The sequence below is a fragment of the Xenopus tropicalis genome, chromosome 4 (genome assembly GCF_000004195.4).
Source record: "Xenopus tropicalis strain Nigerian chromosome 4, UCB_Xtro_10.0, whole genome shotgun sequence".
NCBI classification, from domain to species: Eukaryota; Metazoa; Chordata; class Amphibia; order Anura; family Pipidae; genus Xenopus; species Xenopus tropicalis.
In genome coordinates this window covers 141,768,744-141,791,443 of record NC_030680.2, presented here as the reverse complement: position 1 = coordinate 141,791,443, position 22,700 = coordinate 141,768,744, and the positions used below count along the sequence as shown (strand labels likewise).

At 44.6% G+C, this 22,700-nt stretch overlaps 1 protein-coding gene across 2 annotated transcripts in view; it reads right to left on the bottom strand.

Annotated features, from left to right (window-relative positions):
• frmd4b (FERM domain containing 4B) overlaps nucleotides 1-22,700 on the bottom strand; it is a 138,653-nt gene that overhangs the window by 73,153 nt on the left and 42,800 nt on the right. For both annotated transcript variants that reach the window (XM_004914154.4, XM_002940515.5), the window contains exons 2-6: nucleotides 18,177-18,242; nucleotides 17,515-17,609; nucleotides 16,202-16,294; nucleotides 7,593-7,677; nucleotides 18-74 (exon numbers count right to left, since the gene is read on the bottom strand). In XM_004914154.4, coding sequence (XP_004914211.1) covers nucleotides 18-74; nucleotides 7,593-7,677; nucleotides 16,202-16,294; nucleotides 17,515-17,609; nucleotides 18,177-18,242 — 396 coding nt within the window. The remainder of the gene's footprint in view (nucleotides 1-17; nucleotides 75-7,592; nucleotides 7,678-16,201; nucleotides 16,295-17,514; nucleotides 17,610-18,176; nucleotides 18,243-22,700) is intronic.

Here is a 22,700-nt window from a genome sequence, read left to right as displayed (position 1 = left end):
ATAGGTAGATTCCTTACCTGTAAAATGAGTGCAGCCAACTTAAATATGGTCTCGCTGTCCACTTCTATCAGGCCCTGTTGGCATAAGAAGAGGGAGTGTGAGCTCAGCAGCCAAGTGTTATACCTTGTCACACTAGTGCGGCACCTCCAGCTCCAACTAAAATGACAGGTCGTACCATTCCATACTGGAGGGGTGGCCAGTCCCACGAGGGTTGGATTACATTGAAAAGGTGTGAGCCAGTTTGCTTTTCATCTCTGCACCTAGGGGAGTGTTTAGTGTTGCAGTCGGGCAGCAGGACCAGTACACACACACAAATACACTTCTTACTCGTATCCACTGCCTGCAGGGATGATATTGGGGATAGTTGGGAGAAGTTTTACCCGCTAGTGATGGACTTTACTGATCCCTGAGATAAGGCGGAACAGGGCAGGATTTGGGCACAAAGGCACCTTTATGTGCAGCCGTAAGCACTGCACCGGAACAGGGAGGGTAACCATGCACACAGAGCAGTTAAAGCACCCTGCAGCCTTCCAAGTGTTGTACGACTACAACTCCCAGTATCCTGGGATGCTAGGAGTTGTTTAACAAGATCATGGCTACATTAAAATAACTTAATCAAGACTTAAAAGTAAAGGAGCAGGTTGTTACAAGGTGGCAGTTTTTGGTAACATTCGTTCCAAAGCCCTGATGCCTTCTGTGCGGAACTAAAGATAATTCTGGGATGTTGACATGGACCAGGCTTCTGTTGGTTTACTTTAGGCGCTCTTTAGTAAGCAGTTGAGGCATACATTGCATGGCTGCTTAAAAACTCAACCAGTCGGCAGCTTGCATTTGAGCTGGTTACCAGTCAGTCGTACATGGCAGCTATTACCCTAGGTCAGAGGCAGGCTCTCCATTATATTGGCTTCTAGCCATGTGGTGAGCCACTAAACTACTGTATTCGAAGTCAAATAGGCAGGCAGCCGGCCCAGACTGGCAATCTGTGGGTTCAGGCAAATGCCAGAGGGGCTGCTGTAAGGTGCCATAGACAGTCACTATTTATTGGGCTGGTTTGGGCTCTGAGTACTTGAAATGCCAGGATATATATCAGATCCCAGTCAGGACCTGGACGGAAGTTTCAAAGGGACAATCCTATGCCTTTAAAACCAAGTACCTATAAATCCGCAGCCCTTTAATGCAAACCCCATATAAAATCCAGGGACAAATGAAAGCAATAGTACCCTTATACACAGGCGCTCCCCATGCTTTTGTCCTCTTAGGGTGGCCATACAAGGGCTGATTCCTGCTGCCGATAGCTTATCTGCCTGTGTATGGGCATGAACTGAAATCGTCCAGATCTGGATTGGGCAGGTTTGATTTTTTAGTCGATTGGGAACTGCATCGGCTCGTTGATGCGGTCCCTGAACCGACAGTGCCTATACCCACCGTTCTAATTCAATTGTTTGGTCCCAGTGGCAAACGACCAAATAAGCCCGGTATTGCCCACCCGTAGGTGGGGATATCAGGAGAAGATCCGCTCGCTTGATGATCTTGTCAAGCAAGCGGATCTTATCATGTATGGCCAGCTTTATTCAACAGTTACCCAATCAGAAGAGGTCAGGTCTGAACTGGATTCAAAATAGGCCCTGGCATTTTAAGTACACAGTGGCCCAAACAACCCCCCAATAAATAGTGAGTGTCTATGGCATCTTACAGCAGCCCCTCTGGCATTTGCCAGAACCCACAGATTGCCAGTCCGGGCCTGTATCGACTTCTAAAATGGCGCCGTAAATAGGGTTTGGTGCGTATCTAAGCTATAATAAGGGATGACGGCCTGTGCGCTTATTCACATGAACAATCCTGGCACCGTAGGGTTGCACCTGTGCTCCGGTTTCAAAGGCTTTCTGGCCGCACAAACACAAATCATCACAATGTTGTTTCCTATTGGCTGCCTCTCCCCTCCTTGTGTTCTACCTTAGTACAATGGGGTGCGTTCACGCTTATTAGCGGCGGCGGCAATGCGTTACAAACTGTTGACACAAAATGCACAGAATGGAAGACAGAAGAATAGAAAAGTAGAGCCAGTGAGAGTTAACCAGACCTTCCTTCTCCTCCGGCTTTTATCCTTCCCTCGTGTAGGAGGACAATGGAGGAGGACCGCACCCAGGTAACAATGGGGAATTATTATTATTACTACAGGGTGTGTAAGCCCTCAGCTGCGTGAATGAATGATAGAATGCGTGCCTTTGTATTGTGAGAGCTACAGATCGGCCTATGGAGGGAGTTTTATGGTTTTTCATTTAGCTTTTTGTTCAGCAGTTCTCCAGTTTGGTATTTCAGCAGCTATCTGGTTACTGGGGTCTTATTTACCCTAGCAACCAGGCAGTTATTTGAATGGGAGCCAGGAATATGGAGGGCCTGCTGAGAAAGATAAGGGATAAAAAAGTAACAATAAAATTGTAGCCTCACAAAGTAATAGTTTTTGGGGTTGCTGGGGTCAGTGACCCCCATTTGAAAGCTGAAAAGAGTCAGAAAAAAGGCAAAAAAAAAAATCAAAAACTGTTAAATAATAATGAAAACCAATTACTGTCTACGAACATCACTGTATTAAAGGGTATGGTGGTGACCTGCACTAAACAGCATATGGGACTCATTACTGGGCCCAGACCCACAGGTTACAAACCCATGATGCACTTACACGGAAGTATCCCTTTAAGTATGTTCTGCTGCAATAAATACTTGCATTACATCACTGAATATTATTACATAAGTGAATCTGATTAAAGCCCAATAAACCTACATTTTAAGACCCCTCCCAGCTTTACATAAGCAATTAGACCATCACTTCCCAGGAGGTGTCCAATTTCCCAAGAAAGGAGTGAGAGTGCAGTGTTGGGTAATAAAGATCCTGCCCAGTGATCAATGCCAACTAATTCCAGCTGGGTATTCTCACTGTATTAGTTATACCCACGGCTAAGAGATGGGTAAAGGTGGCCATACACGTGAAGATTCGCTCTCTTGGCGAGGTCACCAAGCGAGTGGATCTTCACCCGATATCCCCACCAACGGATGGGCGATATTGGGGAACATGTAGGCTAATTCAATTGTTTGACCCTGGGGCCAAACGATCGAATTATAATGGCGGCAATGGGGCAGTTGGTTCGGGGACCGCATCAACGAGCCAATGCGGTCCCCGATTTGACTGAATCTTTGAACCTGCCAAATCGATATCTGGCCAATTTCAGGGTATGGCCATCATTTCTGCCCCTACACGGCCCAATAAGCTACAATTGGCCCATGTATGGGGACCTTAAGGAACAGCTCATACCTGTGCACTAACCAAACACCATGTTTAAATGAACATGAACTCTAGAACAGAACGTTACACTGACAAAAGCAGTTCAGTAATAACCATGCGTGTGTGTCTAATAATTTTCCCGCCCATGGTGCTATTATCCCACTGCTACTTTGGGAATCTTCTCTCCCTACTATACCTGCTATCCCACAGCCCCAGTCCCTTCCCAGAGGCTATTATCCCACTGCTACTATAGGCACCATCTCTCCCTACTATACCTGCTATCCCACAGCCCCAGTCCCTTCCCAGAGGCTATTATCCCCCCACTGCTACTATAGGCACCATGTCTCCCTACTATACCTGCTATCCCACAGCCCCAGTCCCTTCCCAGAGGCTATTATCCCCCCACTGCTACTATAGGCACCATGTCTCCCTACTATACCTGCTATCCCCCAGCCCCAGTCCCTTCCCAGAGGCTATTATCCCCCCACTGCTACTATAGGCACCATCTCTCCCTACTATACCTGCTCTCCCACAGCCCCAGTCCCTTCCCAGAGGCTATTATCCCCCCACTGCTACTATAGGCACCATGTCTCCCTACTATACCTGCTATCCCACAGCCCCAGTCCCTTCCCAGAGGCTATTATCCCCCACTGCTACTATAGGCACCATCTCTCCCTACTATACCTGCTATCCCACAGCCCCAGTCCCTTCCCAGAGGCTATTATCCCCCCACTGCTACTATAGGCACCATCTCTCCCTACTATACCTGCTATCCCACAGCCCCAGTCCCTTCCCAGAGGCTATTATCCCCCACTGCTACTATAGGCACCATCTCTCCCTACTATACCTGCTATCCCACAGCCCCAGTCCCTTCCCAGAGGCTATTATCCCACTGCTACTATAGGCACCATATCTTCCTACTATACCTGCTATCCCACAGCCCCAGTCCCTTCCCAGAGGCTATTATCCCCACTGCTACTATAGGCACCATCTCTCCCTACTATACCTGCTATCCCACAGCCCCAGTCCCTTCCCAGAGGCTATTATCCCACTGCTACTATAGGCACCATATCTTCCTACTATACCTGCTATCCCACAGCCCCAGTCCCTTCCCAGAGGCTATTATCCCCACTGCTACTATAGGCACCATCTCTCCCTACTATACCTGCTATCCCACAGCCCCAGTCCCTTCCCCAGAGGCTATTATCCCCCCACTGCTACTATAGGCACCATCTCTCCCTACTATACCTGCTATCCCACAGCCCCAGTCCCTTCCCAGAGGCTATTATCCCACTGCTACTATAGGCACCATCTCTCCCTACTATACCTGCTATCCCACAGCCCCAGTCCCTTCCCAGAGGCTATTATCCCACTGCTACTATAGGCAACATCTCTCCCTACTATACCTGCTATCCCACAGCCCCAGTCCCTTCCCAGAGGCTATTATCCCCCCACTGCTACTATAGGCACCATCTCTCCCTACTATACCTGCTATCCCACAGCCCCAGTCCCTTCCCAGAGGCTATTATCCCCCCACTGCTACTATAGGCACCATCTCTCCCTACTATACCTGCTATCCCACAGCAGCATCTCACCCCACTTTAAGATAAATAGTTTCACCTTACATATCAACCTTGCTATAATATATGCTAAAATGCTGCGGTGAACTACAACGCCCATCAGTCTTTGCCAATGGAAGGGAGATGTTGTTTTCAACAGCTGCAGAGGCTTCAAGTTTGAATAGAGGCCAATAAAATGATACAGAGGAAATTACGAGGTTTGAGTTTTTCCAAAATGTCTAAATATTAAGATGAGGAGGGATATGCTGTCCATGTACCTGGAAGCAAGAGGAACTGTTTACATATCCCAGGGAGAATTGGGAGGGAGATCTTGCTACATCTCTGAGCTGTCGAGTTGCTGGGAATAGAAAGCAACTTTCCATCTGTCTCTCACTTGCCTTGTTACATTCTTGGGAAGGTTTAGCCCTTCCCTGAAAACCACAGATTGACCTTACAGCTAGCACTTCGATTCAGCAGTTCCTCGGTGACGTACAGTAAGGGTGCACTGAATCCAGGGATCGGCTCAGGATTTGGCCAAATCCCAGCACTTTTTGAAGGATTCAGAAGAATGCTCAGTGTTTGGCCAAAATAGTGGCACTACTGGGCCTGCTGCTGCCCAGCCCTTCACACCCCTATGCTTATCCCTGGTGTTTGGATCTGGAGAAGTGGCAATGCTAGCATAGAGACTACAGTTAAAGAGGAGAACTGCCCCTGCTGCCTCCCACTGACAAAGGAGAAGGAAAGGCATTTTAATGCCAATAGATTCGCCACATCAGTGTCACCTAGAATGCTTTATTCTGCAGAAAGCTTTACCATACCTGTATAAACAGCCCTAGAAGCTCCCTCTGTTTGTTTAAGATAGCAGCTCTCAGTTTAGCTCGGTCTCAGTAGCTTCTGTGCTGACACATTCTGATGGGATAGGGAGTGAATTCTTATGGGAGGTGGGAGCAGGAGAAGTAAGAGAGGAGAGAACTGTGCAGACTCTACCAGGAATGAAGGATTTTTCTGATACCGAAGAACATGTTTACACAAAGGAAGACAAGAAATCTGGTGTTTCTTTTGATAGAGGACTCAGTGCAACTTTTCTGTGTGAGTGCTTATGGAAGTATTTACATAGACATTTCTGATAAAGCTTACTTAGTTTTTACCTTTCCTTCTTCCTTCTCCTTTAAATGGGCAATGCCTGCCAGTGCTGGTACTGGCACTTTTTGCCCAAAGATACTGGTTATTGGGACCCCATAAACATGTATCTTAGCTCCTTATCAGTTAAAAGTTCCAGCACTTGCAGGGTCGGTTTCCTTTATAGTTTGGCCACACAAGGGGTGTGGCCAAAAGTTTTAGTACTACCTGCTCGTGTTCATGGGGGGCCCAGCTAAATGGCTTCTACGGGGCCCCAATGTTTTGTAACGTGGGATGACTACTATATACTATAGTACTATGTTGGTGACAAGAAAGCTTGCAAGCAGAGAGAATAAAGGTAGCATAAAACTGCAAGCCAAGCTTGATTCGGAGGGAACAAAATAAAAAACAATATGCGGTAACCTGCAAAGACTTGCATTAGACAAGTGAAAAGGAGAACAGAAGAGATTTTTTTGTTAAATGTAGGTAAGTGTTAAAGTGTGTAACAGCCACAATTAGTCATGACTTCTGCATTCTGTAAGGCTTGCTGGGTTTGTAATGGCCATACATGGAGAAGGAAGCAGAACCATATCCCACTCATGCTGGCTGGGGCACAGCCATGGGTTAAACTCTGGTCAGATGACCGCGAACAGGAATAGAGAATCATGGGGTCAGAATATGCCAGGGGCCTGATTTGCATTGAGAGGCCATCTCTGAGCTAAACATTAACAGGCACACTGCAGGGGGTGCTGCTATATTCTCGGTATTATCACACGGATTCGCGGCTGCGGTACACATCAAGTTCCACATTGGCACGGGTGAATTAAACAGGGAAGTTCATTTTAGAATTAACTTTTATTAACATCGTCAAGGGCTATTAATAAGGAAGCTAAAGCTCTGGGCTGATTCAATGAATTCAGTATGTAAAATACAGCATTTCTAGCTATATTTATTGCTAGGTTTTACTTCTCCTTTACAACCCTAAGGGGAGATATGATGGTTTAACTAATTTCATACCATTTTGATAGGAAAGTACAATATAGTACTGTTTCCAGTTTCCCTGCCCAGGTAAAGCTATTATACATTAACCCCTAAACATTAACAACTATATGGGGCAGAATGTGTAAAGGGATGGAGCTTGGTGGTGCTGGGAATTTTCCCGGCAGGGCTGGTATTGGAGTAGGATAATCATGGGTTCTTTTACTACTTAAATAAATAAATAAAAGTGATCTTTACTGATTCTTAGCCAAAGCATAAAAAACACTAATGATCAATTATTTGTATCTAAAAAAGTTAGGTGGTGTTATACCCTGACCTACCAATAGATGTCACTATTCCCAATGGACAATCTATGGCAACATTGCAGTCCAAATAGAATCCAACAGGCTGAATGGGGCTCTCTAAGAAACTCTATATGGTTCCAGCTGTATGGCAGTGCAGTGATTTTATTCTTAAACTACCAGAGTATTTACCCACCAGAATTGTACCTGCAGGGGCAGAATGGGGCATACCATTATAATAACGTAACCATAGCAGGTTTCTAGCTGCACCCATGTATATCTATAACACTAGTGACTATGATGTTCTGAGACAGAGATGCCTGCAGTGCAATATATATGGCAGCACACAGTTATTACCTTGAACACACAGGCCTTCGCATTCAGGAAAAATAGTTCCACGGTTGTAATATCCTTAAGGAATGTTATGCTTTCTATGTAAAACCTAAAAGAGAAAAAAAAAACATCTTTGAAAAAGCTCTGATTGGGAGAGAAGCCAAAGTCTTAACTAAGAGCAGTTCCTGTTGGCTGATACTGGGAGCGGCTGTAATGTAGCAATGCAAATCCACTACCTGCTTCCTGCTGGTATTTGTACATTGGGAATTGATATATCGTTTCACTTAGACCAGTGCTGTCCAACTTCTGCGGTGCCGAGGGCCGGAATTTCTCGCGCATACATGGTGGAGGGCCGCTAATGGAAGCCACGCCCCCTTTTAAACCACACCCATTTTGTCGCAATGGTGGTAGTGCAGCAAAAACCCAAATTGCTTGGTCCTCACTGCAGGGATATCAACCATCATTCATATGTGAAAGAATTATATTATGTCATATTAAGACACACCCTAAAATCCATATGACTTCTCCTACCCTGTGGATAGCACAGCAACCCCCAGTACATAATTACACACCTTAGGGAACATTTACTGGCTATTTCCAACTGCTAACAAACTCCCAGAACAAACCCCTGCCAGGTTCACCTCCCACAGGCAGCATAGGGCAAGCAGAGTATGGCACACACAGGCAGCACTCTGCCTGCCCTACACTACCTGTGTGTGCCATACTCTGCCTGCCCCATGATGCCTGTGTCTGCCATATGCTGCCTGTGTGTGCCATACTCTGCCTGCCCTATGATGCCTGTGTCTGCCACATGCTGCCTGTGTGTGCCATAATCTGCCTGCCCTATGATGCCTGTGTCTGCCATATGCTGCCTGTGTCTGCCATACTCTGCCCTACCCTGCCTGTGTGCCATACTCTGCCCTACCCTGCCTGTGTGTGCCATACTCTGCCCTACCCTGGCTGTGTGTGCCATACTCTGCCCTACCCTGCCTGTGTGTGCCATACTCTGCCCTACCCTGCCTGTGTGTTCAATACCCTCCCTGTCCTATGCTGCCTGTTTGTGCCATACCCTCCCTGCCTTATGCTGCCTATGTGCCATACTCTGCCTGCCCTATGCTGCCTGTGTGTGCCATACCCTCCCTGCCCTATGCTGCCTATGTGCCATACTCTGCCTGCCCTATGCTGCCTGTGTGTGCCATACCCTCCCTGCCCTTTGCTGCCTATGTGCCATACTCTGCCTACACACAGGCCTGAGGTGTGAACAGGAGAACAATATGGGTGATTACAGCCTGAGCCTGAGGTGTGAACACTGCAGGGGGTGAACAATGCATAGATTAAAAGGTGTGAACAGTACAGGGGATTACATGTTTAAACAATACAGAAGGATTACAGCCTGACTCTGAGGTGAGAACCATGCAGGGGGGCAGTTAATCACAGTACTGATATCATTAAAAGCTTATACAAGGGTAAACCATCAAAGCAGCCAGACAGGTGGGGGGCCATACAGAGGGGGGTATGCGGCCTGCGGGCCGCCAGTTGGACAGCACTGACTTAGACAGTACAATATGAAGGCATGGTGTATTGTTTGAACTGAACATTTTATCTCTGTATATTTTTATATATAGGGGCTTATTGACAATGGCCCACACATTGCACAAAGAGAAAATAAAGACCTGTGGATTGCGCTTTGAAATAAACGGGGCCTGCATTAGGCTGTGCTCGACTCAAAAGGGGCAGATGAGGGAAGGCACAAGGTAGGAGTGACAGGCCCTCTTGTGCCCCTTAATGCTCTTGGACCCACCGGGGGTCATAAATGACTTATATTATCCTTATCCTTAGTGACTTATATTATCCTTATCATTTACAGTTGGGGGTACATTAACCCTTATAATACATGAGTGATACTCAGAGTTCCCTGTATAACTCAGCCTGCAGCCTTGTGCCTTTATATGGTCACAGAACCCCTCAGTGACTGCTAATATCCTTATCATTTACAGTAGGGGGTACATTATCCCTTATAATACATGAGTGATACTCAGAGTTCCCTGTATAACTCAGCCTGCAGCCTTGTGCCTTTATATGGGCACAGAACCCCTCAGTGACTGCTAATATCCTTATCATTTACAGTAGGGGGTACATTATCCCTTATAATACATGAGTGATACTCAGAGTTCCCTGTATAACTCAGCCTGCAGCCTTGTGCCTTTATATGGGCACAGAACCCCTCAGTGACTGCTAATATCCTTATCATTTACAGTAGGGGGTACATTATCCCTTATAATACATGAGTGATACTCAGAGTTCCCTGTATAACTCAGCCTGCAGCCTTGTGCCTTTATATGGGCACAGAACCCCTCAGTGAGTTCTTATATTCCCTTAGCACTTTCTTTGAGGCACTAAAGCAGAATGGGGTGTATGAGCAAGCCCTTGCTGGTATATACAGGAATAGCTCAGCAGTACCAGAAAGCAGGCTGAAGGGCTTTTCCGGTCCTGTTTCACCAAAGATATTCCTGTTTTCCTCACAGTAATGATACACAGGAAACGCTTTCTATGAAAGATACCAACAAATCTTGGGACGGAACCAGCAGCCGGCTATTGTATGGAAAACGTGCGACATGGGCAAAAGGGCAGGGGGGAAATTATTAATCATAGCTGTTCGCCCCCCCCCCCCCCCAGTTTAATGGATTTCTTCCCATACAATAACACAGGTATTAATCATTTTTTGAGAAGACTTGGGAGTTTTTAGACTGAAAACATTTAAAAATAAGGATCTTAAAGTCACTGTCACTTTAACCCCAACGGGAGCCCTTAAAGCGAGAGCACGTGTGTCCCCTACCAGCCTTGGTTTTGTTCCCTACGGCCACAGATACTCAGCGACGGGGGCATTTGTACGAGAGCACAGGCTGGGGTGACACCATTAAACACATGTTCCACTGAGATATGGTGCTGTCCGAGCTGCAATAAGACAGCTGTGGTCTAGTAACCCAGATTAGACCAACTCACTGTCCTTTTTTGTGGCTGACCCCCATGACTTAATTAATTAAGGAACAGCCCATAATAGCCCGCATATGGCCCTGGGAGATAACATTCATGGGGCCTACGCTATGTTGCTCTGTAGGGAACTGTATAAAGATGAAATATTCATTAACAAATGAGCGTCACTGTGTCTATGCGATTGGTTCTCTGCACTGATCAGAGAATATACCAGTACTTGATCCCAACTAAGATATAATTACCCCTTATTGGGGGCAGAACAGCCCTATTGGGTTTATTTAATGGTTAAATGATTCCCTTTTCTCTGTAATAATAAAACAGTACCTGTACTTGATCCCAACTAAGATATAATTACCCCTTATTGGGGGCAGAACAGCCCTATTGGGTTTATTTCATGGTTAAATGATTCCCTTTTCTCTGTAATAATAAAACAGTACCTGTACTTGATCCCGACTAAGATATAATTACCCCTTATTGGGGGCAGAACAGCCCTATTGGGTTTATTTCATGGTTAAATGATTCCCTTTTCTCTGTAATAATAAAACAGTACCTGTACTTGATCCCAACTAAGATATAATTACCCCTTATTGGGGCAGAACAGCCCTATTGGGTTTATTTCATGGTTAGATGATTCCCTTTTCTCTGTAATAATAAAACAGTACCTGTACTTGATCCCAACTAAGATATAATTACCCCTTACTGGGGGCAAAACAATCCTATTGGGTTTATTCAATATTTAGATGATTTTTAGCAGACTTAAGTTATGGATCCAAATTACGGAAAGATCCCTTATCTGGAAAACCCCAGGTCCCGCGCATTCTGGATAACAGGTCCCATACCTGAATAATATATTCATCTCAAGTCGCTCATTTATGGTTTTACACAACTGGTCTTCAGCTGACCCAGAGCCACGCAGCCCCCCAGCTGCTCACACACCTACTTACTTGCTTAAAAGGGGTGGTTTACCTTTCAATAAACTTCAGTAAACTTTTTAAATTGGTCTTCATATTTTTATAGTTTTTGTACTATTTGCCTTCTTCTAATTCTTTCCAGCTTTCAAATGGGGGTCACTGACCCCAGCAGCCAAAAAGCTATTGCTCTGTGAGGCTACAGTTTTATTGTTATTGTTACTTTTTATAACTTCTTTTTCTATTCAGGCCTCCCCCTATTCATATACCAGCCACTCATTCAAACCATTCCCTGGTTGCTAAGGTAATTTGGACCCTAGCTATCAGAATATTACTCTCTACATCTCAAAGGTGAACAACCCCTTTAAATAGCACCTTTCAGTTACCCAGAGTCACCTCTGTACTCACTTGGCAACGTCTGTGTTTATTATGGGTCGGACACTGAATCCGAGCTGTTTCCATTACTCTGACTGGAGGGATATAATCCTGTCTAACAGCACAATGCCATTCTGTGGCTTTCTAGAACAACTCTTAACATGCAGATACTTATGTGTAACTCAATCACCTTGTGTCAGAGATGCGCCGGCGGGGAACTTAAGGATAAGGGGAATAATCACACTCTGTGTCCTGTTCTGAAAATCTTTTCTGCACAGATGCATTAAGGCTTTCATCTGTAGAACAACTTTGGAGTTTTGTAAAGGTGCAAACCTCGCCAAAGGTCTAGTGATCCATAGCAACCAATCAACAGGCAGCATTTACTGGTCACGTATTAAATGTCTAAGGCTTATGTCCCACGTAGAGATTGGTCGTCAGCTATCACAGGCCTAATATCACAGGCCTGCTATCCCACAGCCCCAGTCCCTTCCCAGAGGCTATTATCCCCCCACTGCTACTATAGGTGCCATCTCTCCCTACTATACCTGCTATCCCACAGCCCCAGTCCCTTCCCAGAGGCTATTATCCCCCCACTGCTACTATAGGCACCATCTCTCCCTACTATACCTGCTATCCCACAGCCCCAGCCCCTTCCCAGAGGCTATTATCCCCCCACTGCTACTATAGGCGCCATCTCTCCCTACTATACCTGCTATCCCACAGCCCCAGTCCCTTCCCAGAGGCTATTATCCCCCCACTGCTACTATAGGCACCATCTCTCCCTACTATACCTGCTATCCCACAGCCCCAGTCCCTTCCCAGAGGCTATTATCCCCCCACTGCTACTATAGGCACCATCTCTCCCTACTATACCTGCTATCCCACAGCCCCAGTCCCTTCCCAGAGGCTATTATCCCCCCACTGCTACTATAGGCACCATCTCTCCCTACTATACCTGCTATCCCACAGCCCCAGTCCCTTCCCAGAGGCTATTATCCCACTGCTACTATAGGCACCATCTCTCCCTACTATACCTGCTATCCCACAGTCCCAGTCCCTTCCCAGAGGCTATTATCCCCCCACTGCTACTATAGGCACCATCTCTCCCTACTATACCTGCTATCCCACAGCCACAGTCCCTTCCCAGAGGCTATTATCCGCCCACTGCTACTATAGGCACCATCTCTCCCTACTATACCTGCTATCCCACAGCCCCAGTCCCTTCCCAGAATGTATTACTCCATTTTTAAAAATGCCTAGTTCCCTTTTGTCTTTTGTCTATGTTACTGTCTAGGCATTTCACCTTTTAACATAAAGGATCACATAGTGAACAGTCGTCTTTATTGTCTGCAGACTGATTCTTATCACCCTTGAGGTGTCAGTTTCACGTTCAGAACACTCGGCCAGGTATCAAGTGGTTGCATTTCTTTAGCTCATCCCACAGGCATGCTGCAGGTAAGAGCCATACAATTAGCCCTATCTGTGTTATATGAAGTTATCTCTAGATCTGTGAGGGATCCTGATAAAACAACATTGCCCAGAAATTACAGGTTTAAATGACCCAAAAATCACAGGTGCTGGAATGTTAACCCAGTGCAGCTGAATCCACACTGGTGGCGGAACAATAGGATGTGCTGTGCCGCACCGGCCAGCTATTTGCACACACACAGAGGTACCATATCCTGGTAACATAACCCAATCTCATGTCAGGGAAGGGATAGAGGGAGTCTCGGCAGCAAGGCTACAGCTGCAGTGCAGATGCAATACATTAGCACAATGACAGGAACCTTGCTCTCCAGTGATCCATGCCCCGGCAAAGCGTCTGCGGCAAAAGATCTACAATTAAATCTGCCCAAGAACCAAATATTTATAGTCAGTTGGAGACCGCCCGCCCCAAAGGATGGAAGGAAAACGTCTTCAAATATATTGGGCTGATGCAGAACAAAGGTGCTTATTCTTCTACAGAAAATTCAAGGGTTATGACAAATGAAAGGTTTTTGTTGCCCATGCTTAACCTCCAAAGTTAATGGCTGAAGTTATCTTCCTACTGGGATTAATGTAAATCTCTGGTGTTAGAAACGTGCATTGTGCAGAAGCCCACAGTTGCCTAGCGCCAGCTCATTTAGGCTTTTGCACAAAAGGTCCAAATTGGCCACCTTGCTTTCCCCAACATAATAAACTCCCAGCACCTCCTGACATCCCTCGGCTAACAACAAGTATAATATTAAGAGAGTTGCGCCTCCGAAATACCTGCCTTAACGGCAATACACATTGCGATCCACTCGCTTGGCTATCTTCTCCGGTTATGCCCACCTAATCGGTGATTGTAAGCTCTTGCGAGCAGGGCCCTCTGATCCTATTGTTACTCTGTATACCCTTGTTTATTAAACTGTTTGTTTAAATTTATTGTGAAGCGCTGTGTATTTTGCTGGTGCTATATAAAAAATGATGATGAATGATGATGATGATATTGGGCTAATTTGAATGTTTGACCTTAGGACGGGCATAGGTGCTGTCGGACCGAGGTCACCATCAACTAGCCAACATGGTCCCCAGTCCAACAGAAAATCAAACCTGCCCGATGGGGATCTGGCCAATTTAAGGCCAGGTATCGGTCAGGTAGGCCCATAGGGGGTGCCCATACACGGGTTGATCAATCCACAACCTGACAAATCAATCTAAAGGACCAGAATTAGCAGCTGAAATCTTCCCACGTATGGCCACCTTTACACTATAAGATCTGCTCGTTTGGCCAGGTCGGCAAATGAGCAGATCTTTCTCCTGTTGTGCCCACCTAAGGTGGGTGATATCGGGATGATCCAATGATCAGATTACAACAGGAATTCAAGTCGTTGGATTGAGAGCTGACGCGGTCCTCAATCCAGTGAGGAAATTAAAACCTGCCGACTGACATCTGGATGATTTTTGGCCAGATGTTGGATGGGTAGGCCCATTGGAGAGCCCTATAAACAGCCAGATAAACGTCTGAAATGGTCTAAAGGGCCCGAATCAGCAGCTTAAATCTGCCCCTGCATGGCCAACTTAAGTCAATGGTAGCTATCTGCACCCCCAGGTCTAATAATAAGTCAGCCAAATAGCATTCTGTTGTGCATACCACAATAAACATATTTAATATGCATTGCTATTAAACCGGTAGCTCCTGCTAGTGTCACAGCATCTCCCCTTTGCACTTATGACTACAGTATATGTGGTAATGCTCATTCCCCCATTATATCCCCCACTTCTGACCTGTAGAATGACTGCCGGCAGCCAATTGTGCGTAGGGAGAAAAAAATCTGAGCTAACGAGGGTTCCGTCAGGGCAGAGACGTGTGTCTCCCAAAAGTGACCTCCTCCTATTACAATTGAAACAGCCTACAGTATCTCTATGAATTCTTAGTCCCTGTTTTATAGATATGATGATAGATCAATTACAGCTGGATAGATAGATAGATGATAGATAGATAGATAAATGGATGATCTATAGATGATAGATAGATAGATACATGGATGGTCTATAGATGATAGATAGATAGATAGATAGATAGATAGATAGATAGATAGATAGATAGAACGAGAGATAGATGATAAAAAGTTTTCAATTAATTAGACCAATTACAGATTGATAGATTAGATAGACAGGCACATAGATGACAGATAGAAAGAATATAAGAAAGAAATGGGTTTCATTAATAAAGTTTATGGTGGGATAATATTTCTCTTTTCTCCCCAATTCCCTCTTAGTTATTTTTTTGTCTCTGTAATTAAAAGCACAGAATTTCTAACACTGTACCGCCCCTGACCCAGTTCACAGGTTTTTATGGGATAATCTCACTGACTCAGAGAAGCCTCAGAGACTTTTCCTAAGAGTCAGCACACAGCAGGTACCACCCACGGAAAGCCTGGGTGCTGGCAACAAGTTCCCTCTAATAACAATGATAAAATGAGTTGTAAAGGATGCAGCACCCCCTGGTGGCAATTTATTTATAGACAGATACAAAAGTAAGTGACCTGCAAATCTCTTGGCTCATATAAGGCTCCCCCCTATCTCTGCATAGATGAGTTTTCTGGTCCAAAAAACCATTGCTCTGGGCCCTAATAGTACTTTTCATTTTAGAAGTCGCTATAACTTGGCAATGTTGAACCTGCATCCTGCATGTGCTAGTTACCGATGAATTTAGACTGCAGACTGAACTGATTTATGTGCAGCCATGCAGGATGCATCTAAATTAATTGGTAACTAGCCATGCAGGATGTGGGTTCAATATGGGGCAATATGTGGTGATGTAGTGATACAGTTCTGCTTGAATAATGAAATTATGCTTCTGATTGACAAAAGCAGAAAATGAATTTTTACCTTACAACGAAGTAGAGAGACACGGGGCCCGATTTCTTTGGGAAATCATGATCTAGAACTCGCTGATCCAACTGCAGCCAAGCATACTGGCCTCTACAGAGAGTAAATGAGAAAAAATGAAAAAAAATATTAGTATACAGTATACCAAGCTGTGATCAAATAGAAGATATTAATCCTAGCCAACTGTGATTGGTTGCTCGCTGTCCAACCAAACTCCTCTGCTCCCAATGTGGCTTTCTGCCCCAAAGGTGACAGACGCAAGTCTCAAAACAAAACATACTGACACTGGTCCAAGGCCATTTCTTCTAGAGTCCATTATGCTATCTTCGATCCATTTCCCAGGCACCCTAGGGCCCGGCAAGGGTATATACAGTATAGAATTATAGTATAGAGAGTGAGTTAACTATTTGTAGTACTGCTCAAATACCTCCCTAGGGGTGGCACAGGGGACACTCGGGGAATAATTATTGGCAGAATTACCTTTAATAAGCACTCCCCTTTATGTGCCCAGCTGAAAAATATACATAAATAAATGATAGGATGCTTTAAATAATTGAAAAATCTAATTAAGGAAATGGCACTTTGCATATGAACAAGTGCTAATTCTTTCATCACCCCCATTTCTATAGATAAAGGAGGCTGGCTCATTAAATATGAATGGAGGGTCGTTACATTACAGGAGGTTTCCCAGGACCCAGTTGGAATGAGACAAATGGCTTCTAGCAGCCAAATCTTCTGATTCTGCTACTAATCATCCAATCAACCCTCCCCCATTAAACCAATAGGCATTAGTTTATTTAATATGTACATTGGACAGTTTTCTTGTGTTTATCACATATTTAAAGGAGAAGTTAAGGTATTAATAAAAGCACACTTGGACTTCCCCTTTAATAGCAACAAAGGGCAAGAAACAACAATAAGACAGGCCATTTTAAAAGGCATATTTCTTTAAATTCAATTTCTGTATAATGCAAACAGTGATATTCTATGGCAATTTCCATCTGATCTTCATTTTTTATGGTTTTTGAATTATTGAGCTTTCTGTTCAGCGGCTCTCAAGTTTAGGATGTGGTTGCTATGGTCTAACTTACACTAGCAACCAGGCAGTGGTTTGAATTAGAGACAGGAAAGTGAATAGGAGAGGCTTAAATAGAAAGATAAGTGACAAAAAGTAACAATAACAATAAAATGGTAGCCTCACAGAGGAATTCGTTGATTGTTGATTGGTTGCCGGGGTCAGTGACCCCCATTTGAAACCTAGAAAAAAAAGAGATGGCATGTAACCAAGGTTGGTACACCAGGTGGGCACTTACGTGTCATCTAGGAATGAAATTCCAAAATATTCCTTCTCCTTCAGGCTGAAATGCGAGGCCACCAGATCCAACAGCTCCCGGGATAAGAGTTTGGGCTGGAGAGAAAAGAGACAAATGAGATTTCGATGCCTGAGATACGTATCCTACAGCACTATGTTTGGGGAACTGTGGGAATTGTAGTTTACTACAGAGAGAGACCAGAGGTCACATGTCCCTGTTATTATACAGTAAGAGTTTACCATTATAATATGGAAAGGAGATGTTTCTATACTGCTAACCAATGTACAGTAAAGTACAGCAAACCAATATAGTTATCTTGGAATTGTGGGAAAACATGGCAGACTGTGCTCATTCACATTTACTGCCCTGTTACTTGGAGGGGTCTGGAACAGACTCAGCTAGGAGAGTGGGAGGTAAAAGAGCGTAGCTGGGGCTGAACAATACAAAGCACCGCACTGATATATGAAATATATATTATAACATAAATAATTAATAACAAAAGCAGGACAGAGATGATTATAGAGAGGGTGATTTAAATCCAAGTATCAAATGTGGATCCCATCACATATACGGCACCTGAGGGCCACGCTGAGTGGCTTTTGTATTTGTGGGAGTACTAGCCTTTGGGCCTTCTGACCCTAACAAAGATATAGGTCTCCTACCTGAACCAGCAACTCCAGCTCCCGGTCGTCTAAGAGGTGAACCTTGCAGTGTCGGCCCTCCGCCATCTGTTAAACCCAAATGATGGTACAGAGTAAGAAGCAAAGCATTATGGGTCATTTATAGTACAATTCAGCAGGAACAGCCCCCCCCCCCCCCCCGAGTTTGCTCATAGCCTGTACAGAGAGATACCATAAAACTATGGCAGCATAGGGATTCCCCTGTACTAAGCACAATTCAGCAGGAACAGCCCCCTAAGTTTGCTCATAGCCTGTACAGAGAGATACCATAAAACTATGGCAGCATAGGGATTCCCCTGTACTAAGCACAATTCAGCAGGAACAGCCCCCTAAGTTTGCTCATAGCCTGTACAGAGAAATACCATAAAACTATGGCACATAGGGATTCCTCTGTACTAAGCACAATTCAGCAGGTACAGCCCCCTAAGTTTGCTCATAGCCTGTACAGAGAGATACCATAAAACTATGCAGCATAGGGATTCCCCTGTACTAAGCACAATTCAGCAGGAACAGCGCCCTAAGTTTGCTCATAGCCTGTACAGAGAGATACCATAAAACTATGGCAGAATAGGGATTCCCCTGTACTAAGCACAATTCAGCAGGAACAGCCCCCTAAGTTTGCTCATAGCCTGTACAGAGAGATACCATAAAACTATAGCAGCATAGGGATTCCCCTGTACTAAGCTTTATTAAACAGTAACATTTTGAGGGGATAGTTGGTCTTTAATTGCATTTTCTCATTTAAATGCAAATATTGGAACAGGTGAAGCAAGGAATATGAATTCTATTCTAATGTTTCCTGCGTGTATGTATAACACATAGAGAGTCCCCAGGGCACCCAATAGAATAGGAACAAGCAGGGATCGCTATTTACATGTAGTCTCTCGCACACTGGCTTATTATTATTAACATTTATTTATAAAGCGCCAACATATTCCGCGCTGACATCGCTCTGCCACACACTGTGTATGCAAGTCACCTTCCCCTTTAACTGGGAGAACGACGAGCCACATTCAGAGAGAAAATAAAATCAAATTTTCTATAAAAACCGCACCACAAACCCAAAGCTTTATAACCAGTCTGTGCATCGGCACAATCGACCCCAATGCCGGTGGCGCTTATTTGTGCACTGATTGGCTCATTAGAGCGCCATTGTTTGCAAGTCAGTGAGACGGACCCTGCCAGGGTACAATTGCCCTGCCCCTCGTCTCCCAAGGAAACAAGAGGGCTGATGAGAAAGGCTCGGAGGGAGGTAATTAATGAGTTCCATGCGCGGCGGCTCAGGACGTGCCAAGTCTCCGCGAGGATTAACCCAAAACATGAGCAGATCGCGCAGATCTGAGCCTCGCAGCAATTACCCACTCAGGAGACATCTGTACCAGTCACGGGCGGCACCCCCTGCCAGGGAGAATGGGCTGTTCCCACTTAGCCCAAAAAAATAACTCTTATTTGTTTAACTGCAAGACTGAAATACCCCTGGGTTTGGATAACGACGCAACTGAAACTATTGTAAAATAAAGGGAAATACTTTTTAAAAATAGAACTTTCACTTACCAGCAGAGCAGCTTACTGGCTGCACAGCCCACTCTGTCTCTGTATATTTGTAGTACAGGTATGGGATCCGTTATCCGGAAACCCGTTATCCAGAAAGCTCTGATTACAGAAAGCCCATCTCCCATAGACTCCATTTTAATGAAATAATGTAGATTTTTAAACTAATTTCCTTTTTACAGTAGTAATAAAACAGTACCTGTACTTGATCCCAACTAAGATATAATTACCCCTTATTGGGGGCAGAACAGCCCTATTGGGTTTATTTCATGGTTAAATGATTCCCTTTTCTCTGTAATAATAAAACAGTACCTGTACTTGATCCCAACTAAGATATAATTACCCCTTATTGGGGGCAGAACAGCCCTATTGGGTTTATTTCATGGTTAAATGATTCCCTTTTCTCTGTAATAATAAAACAGTACCTGTACTTGATCCCAACTAAGATATAATTACCCCTTATTGGGGGCAGAACAGCCCTATTGGGTTTATTTCATGGTTAAATGATTCCCTTTTCTCTGTAATAATAAAACAGTACCTGTACTTGATCCCAACTAAGATATAATTACCCCTTATTGGGGCAGAACAGCCCTATTGGGTTTATTTAATGGTTAAATGATTCCCTTTTCTCTGTAATAATAAAACAGTACCTGTACTTGATCCCAACTAAGATATAATTACCCCTTATTGGGGCAGAACAGCCCTATTGGGTTTATTTAATGGTTAAATGATTCCCTTTTCTCTGTAATAATAAAACAGTACCTGTACTTGATCCCAACTAAGATATAATTACCCCTTATTGGGGGCAGAACAGCCCTATTGGGTTTATTTAATGGTTAAATGATTCCCTTTTCTCTGTAATAATAAAACAGTACCTGTACTTGATCCCAACTAAGATATAATTACCCCTTATTGGGGGCAGAACAGCCCTATTGGGTTTATTTAATGGTTAAATGATTCCCTTTTCTCTGTAATAATAAAACAGTACCTGTACTTGATCCCAACTAAGATATAATTACCCCTTATTGGGGCAGAACAGCCCTATTGGGTTTATTTAATGGTTAAATGATTCCCTTTTCTCTGTAATAATAAAACAGTACCTGTACTTGATCCCAACTCAGATATAATAAATCCTTATTGGAGGCAAAATATTCCAATTGGGTTTAATTAATGTTTTATTGAATTTTTAGTAGATTTAAGGTATGACGATCCAAATAAGGGAACGACCCCTTATCTGGAATACCCTTGGTCCCGAGCATTCTGGATAATGGGTTCTATACCTGTAATACATATATGAGGGAGTTGCCATATTGCTTCAGTAAGACAGTATAGTATGAGTATACACAGAGCAGGGACAATTGTTTTTAAAGGAGAACTAAAGCCCCTAACCCCCCCCCCCCCCCCCCCCCCCATTAGCCTTTTGTTTCTTTCAGGGTCCCCCATGGTCACAGGACCCCTGGTGGCAGCCCTGGGTGAGCAGTGCATCCCAATAAATGATCAGACCGGTGCTAGTGTATCTGCCCTCTAATCCCAGGGATCCAATCAGAAAACAGAAATGACACCGGCCAAGATGCTGCCCCCATGATACAGGGGCACAGTAAGACATTCACCCTTCTCAATGATGCAGGAGAGTCTAATAGTCCAGTAATTCTACACATACACCAATATAAATGCCCTGACAGGGCCACTGGGAGCTGGGAGTTGCAGTTGAACATCTCTGATGTATGTACTAACAATATCTAAGAAGTGCTACAAAATAGAATCCTTTGTACGTTTATCTACATTCTTCCCCCCATGGGCTCCCTCTGATCATGAGTGCCCAGAGCAAATGCCCTACCCTAAACGTTGCCCTACCCAACATTGCCCCCTAGGGGCAGAATAAAGCATGTGTATTCTCTCCATGGCTGCACACAGACCCATTGTGTTCCCACAGTGAATAATGTGTATTTTTCATGCCAGGGAGCAGAATAGAAACAAATCTGGCTCCACTGTCGCCTCCCTACTTCTATATCCGTCGCTCCTATATTTAACCCAGAATAGAGATACCGCTGAGCGGCATTTAGCACCACTGGTGCGGGGTATATTTTGGGTATAAAAGCACCTTACCTTTCAATTATAGGCTACGGAGGAAGCCAGAGACTTGCAGATTGGGTGCCAGTGAGGGGTGAAAGCTGGCACAATGCTATAAATACCGGGGGTGGAAGAGGGAATGGAACAACCCAGGCGCTTCCGCTTACCCTTTAATCTCAAGGAAATGACCCGACTGATTGCAGATTGGGAAACAAAAGGTCTCAAACGCGGAATCGCAAGGAATATGGTGAATATAAATAGGGTTATGTGACCTTTAATTGTTGTTATGTTTATGTCCTTTAGTTCTACAGCACTGGCAAATTATATGCAGCATGTTACAGTTCACATACGACCCTTTGCCAGTGGAGCTTACAATCTAATTTCCTTACCACAGGCACATGTTACAAATTGTAAGCAACCTGTGTGCTGATTGAATCCAACCTGGAACCCCAGTATATAGAGTCTTTACCCCAGTGCCACAATATTGCCCTGTAAATACACAATGCCTCTGGCTCAGGGGCAATTAGGCTGAAAGTTGCCTATATGGATAGGTTTCTCATAATTTAAAGGAGAAGTAATCCCAAAGTGTAAGCAAATGCACCAACCACAACCACAAATGCACCAACCAGAATCCTCAGAATGGACCTGGCACCAATTTTGGAAAAGACACTGGAAGCCCAACAGTGACAGTCACCAAGGAGGAAAAGACCAGCAGTGTAACTACCTGGGGTCAGGGGGTCCAACTGCACCAGAGCCTGCCCCACAATGATTTACTAAACCACCTTCATGGTCCTGCACATCGGCCCCCTAAAGGGATTGTTCACCTTTGAGTTAAAGTTTAGTATAATGTAGAGAGTAATATTTTGAGACAATTTGCAATTTTTT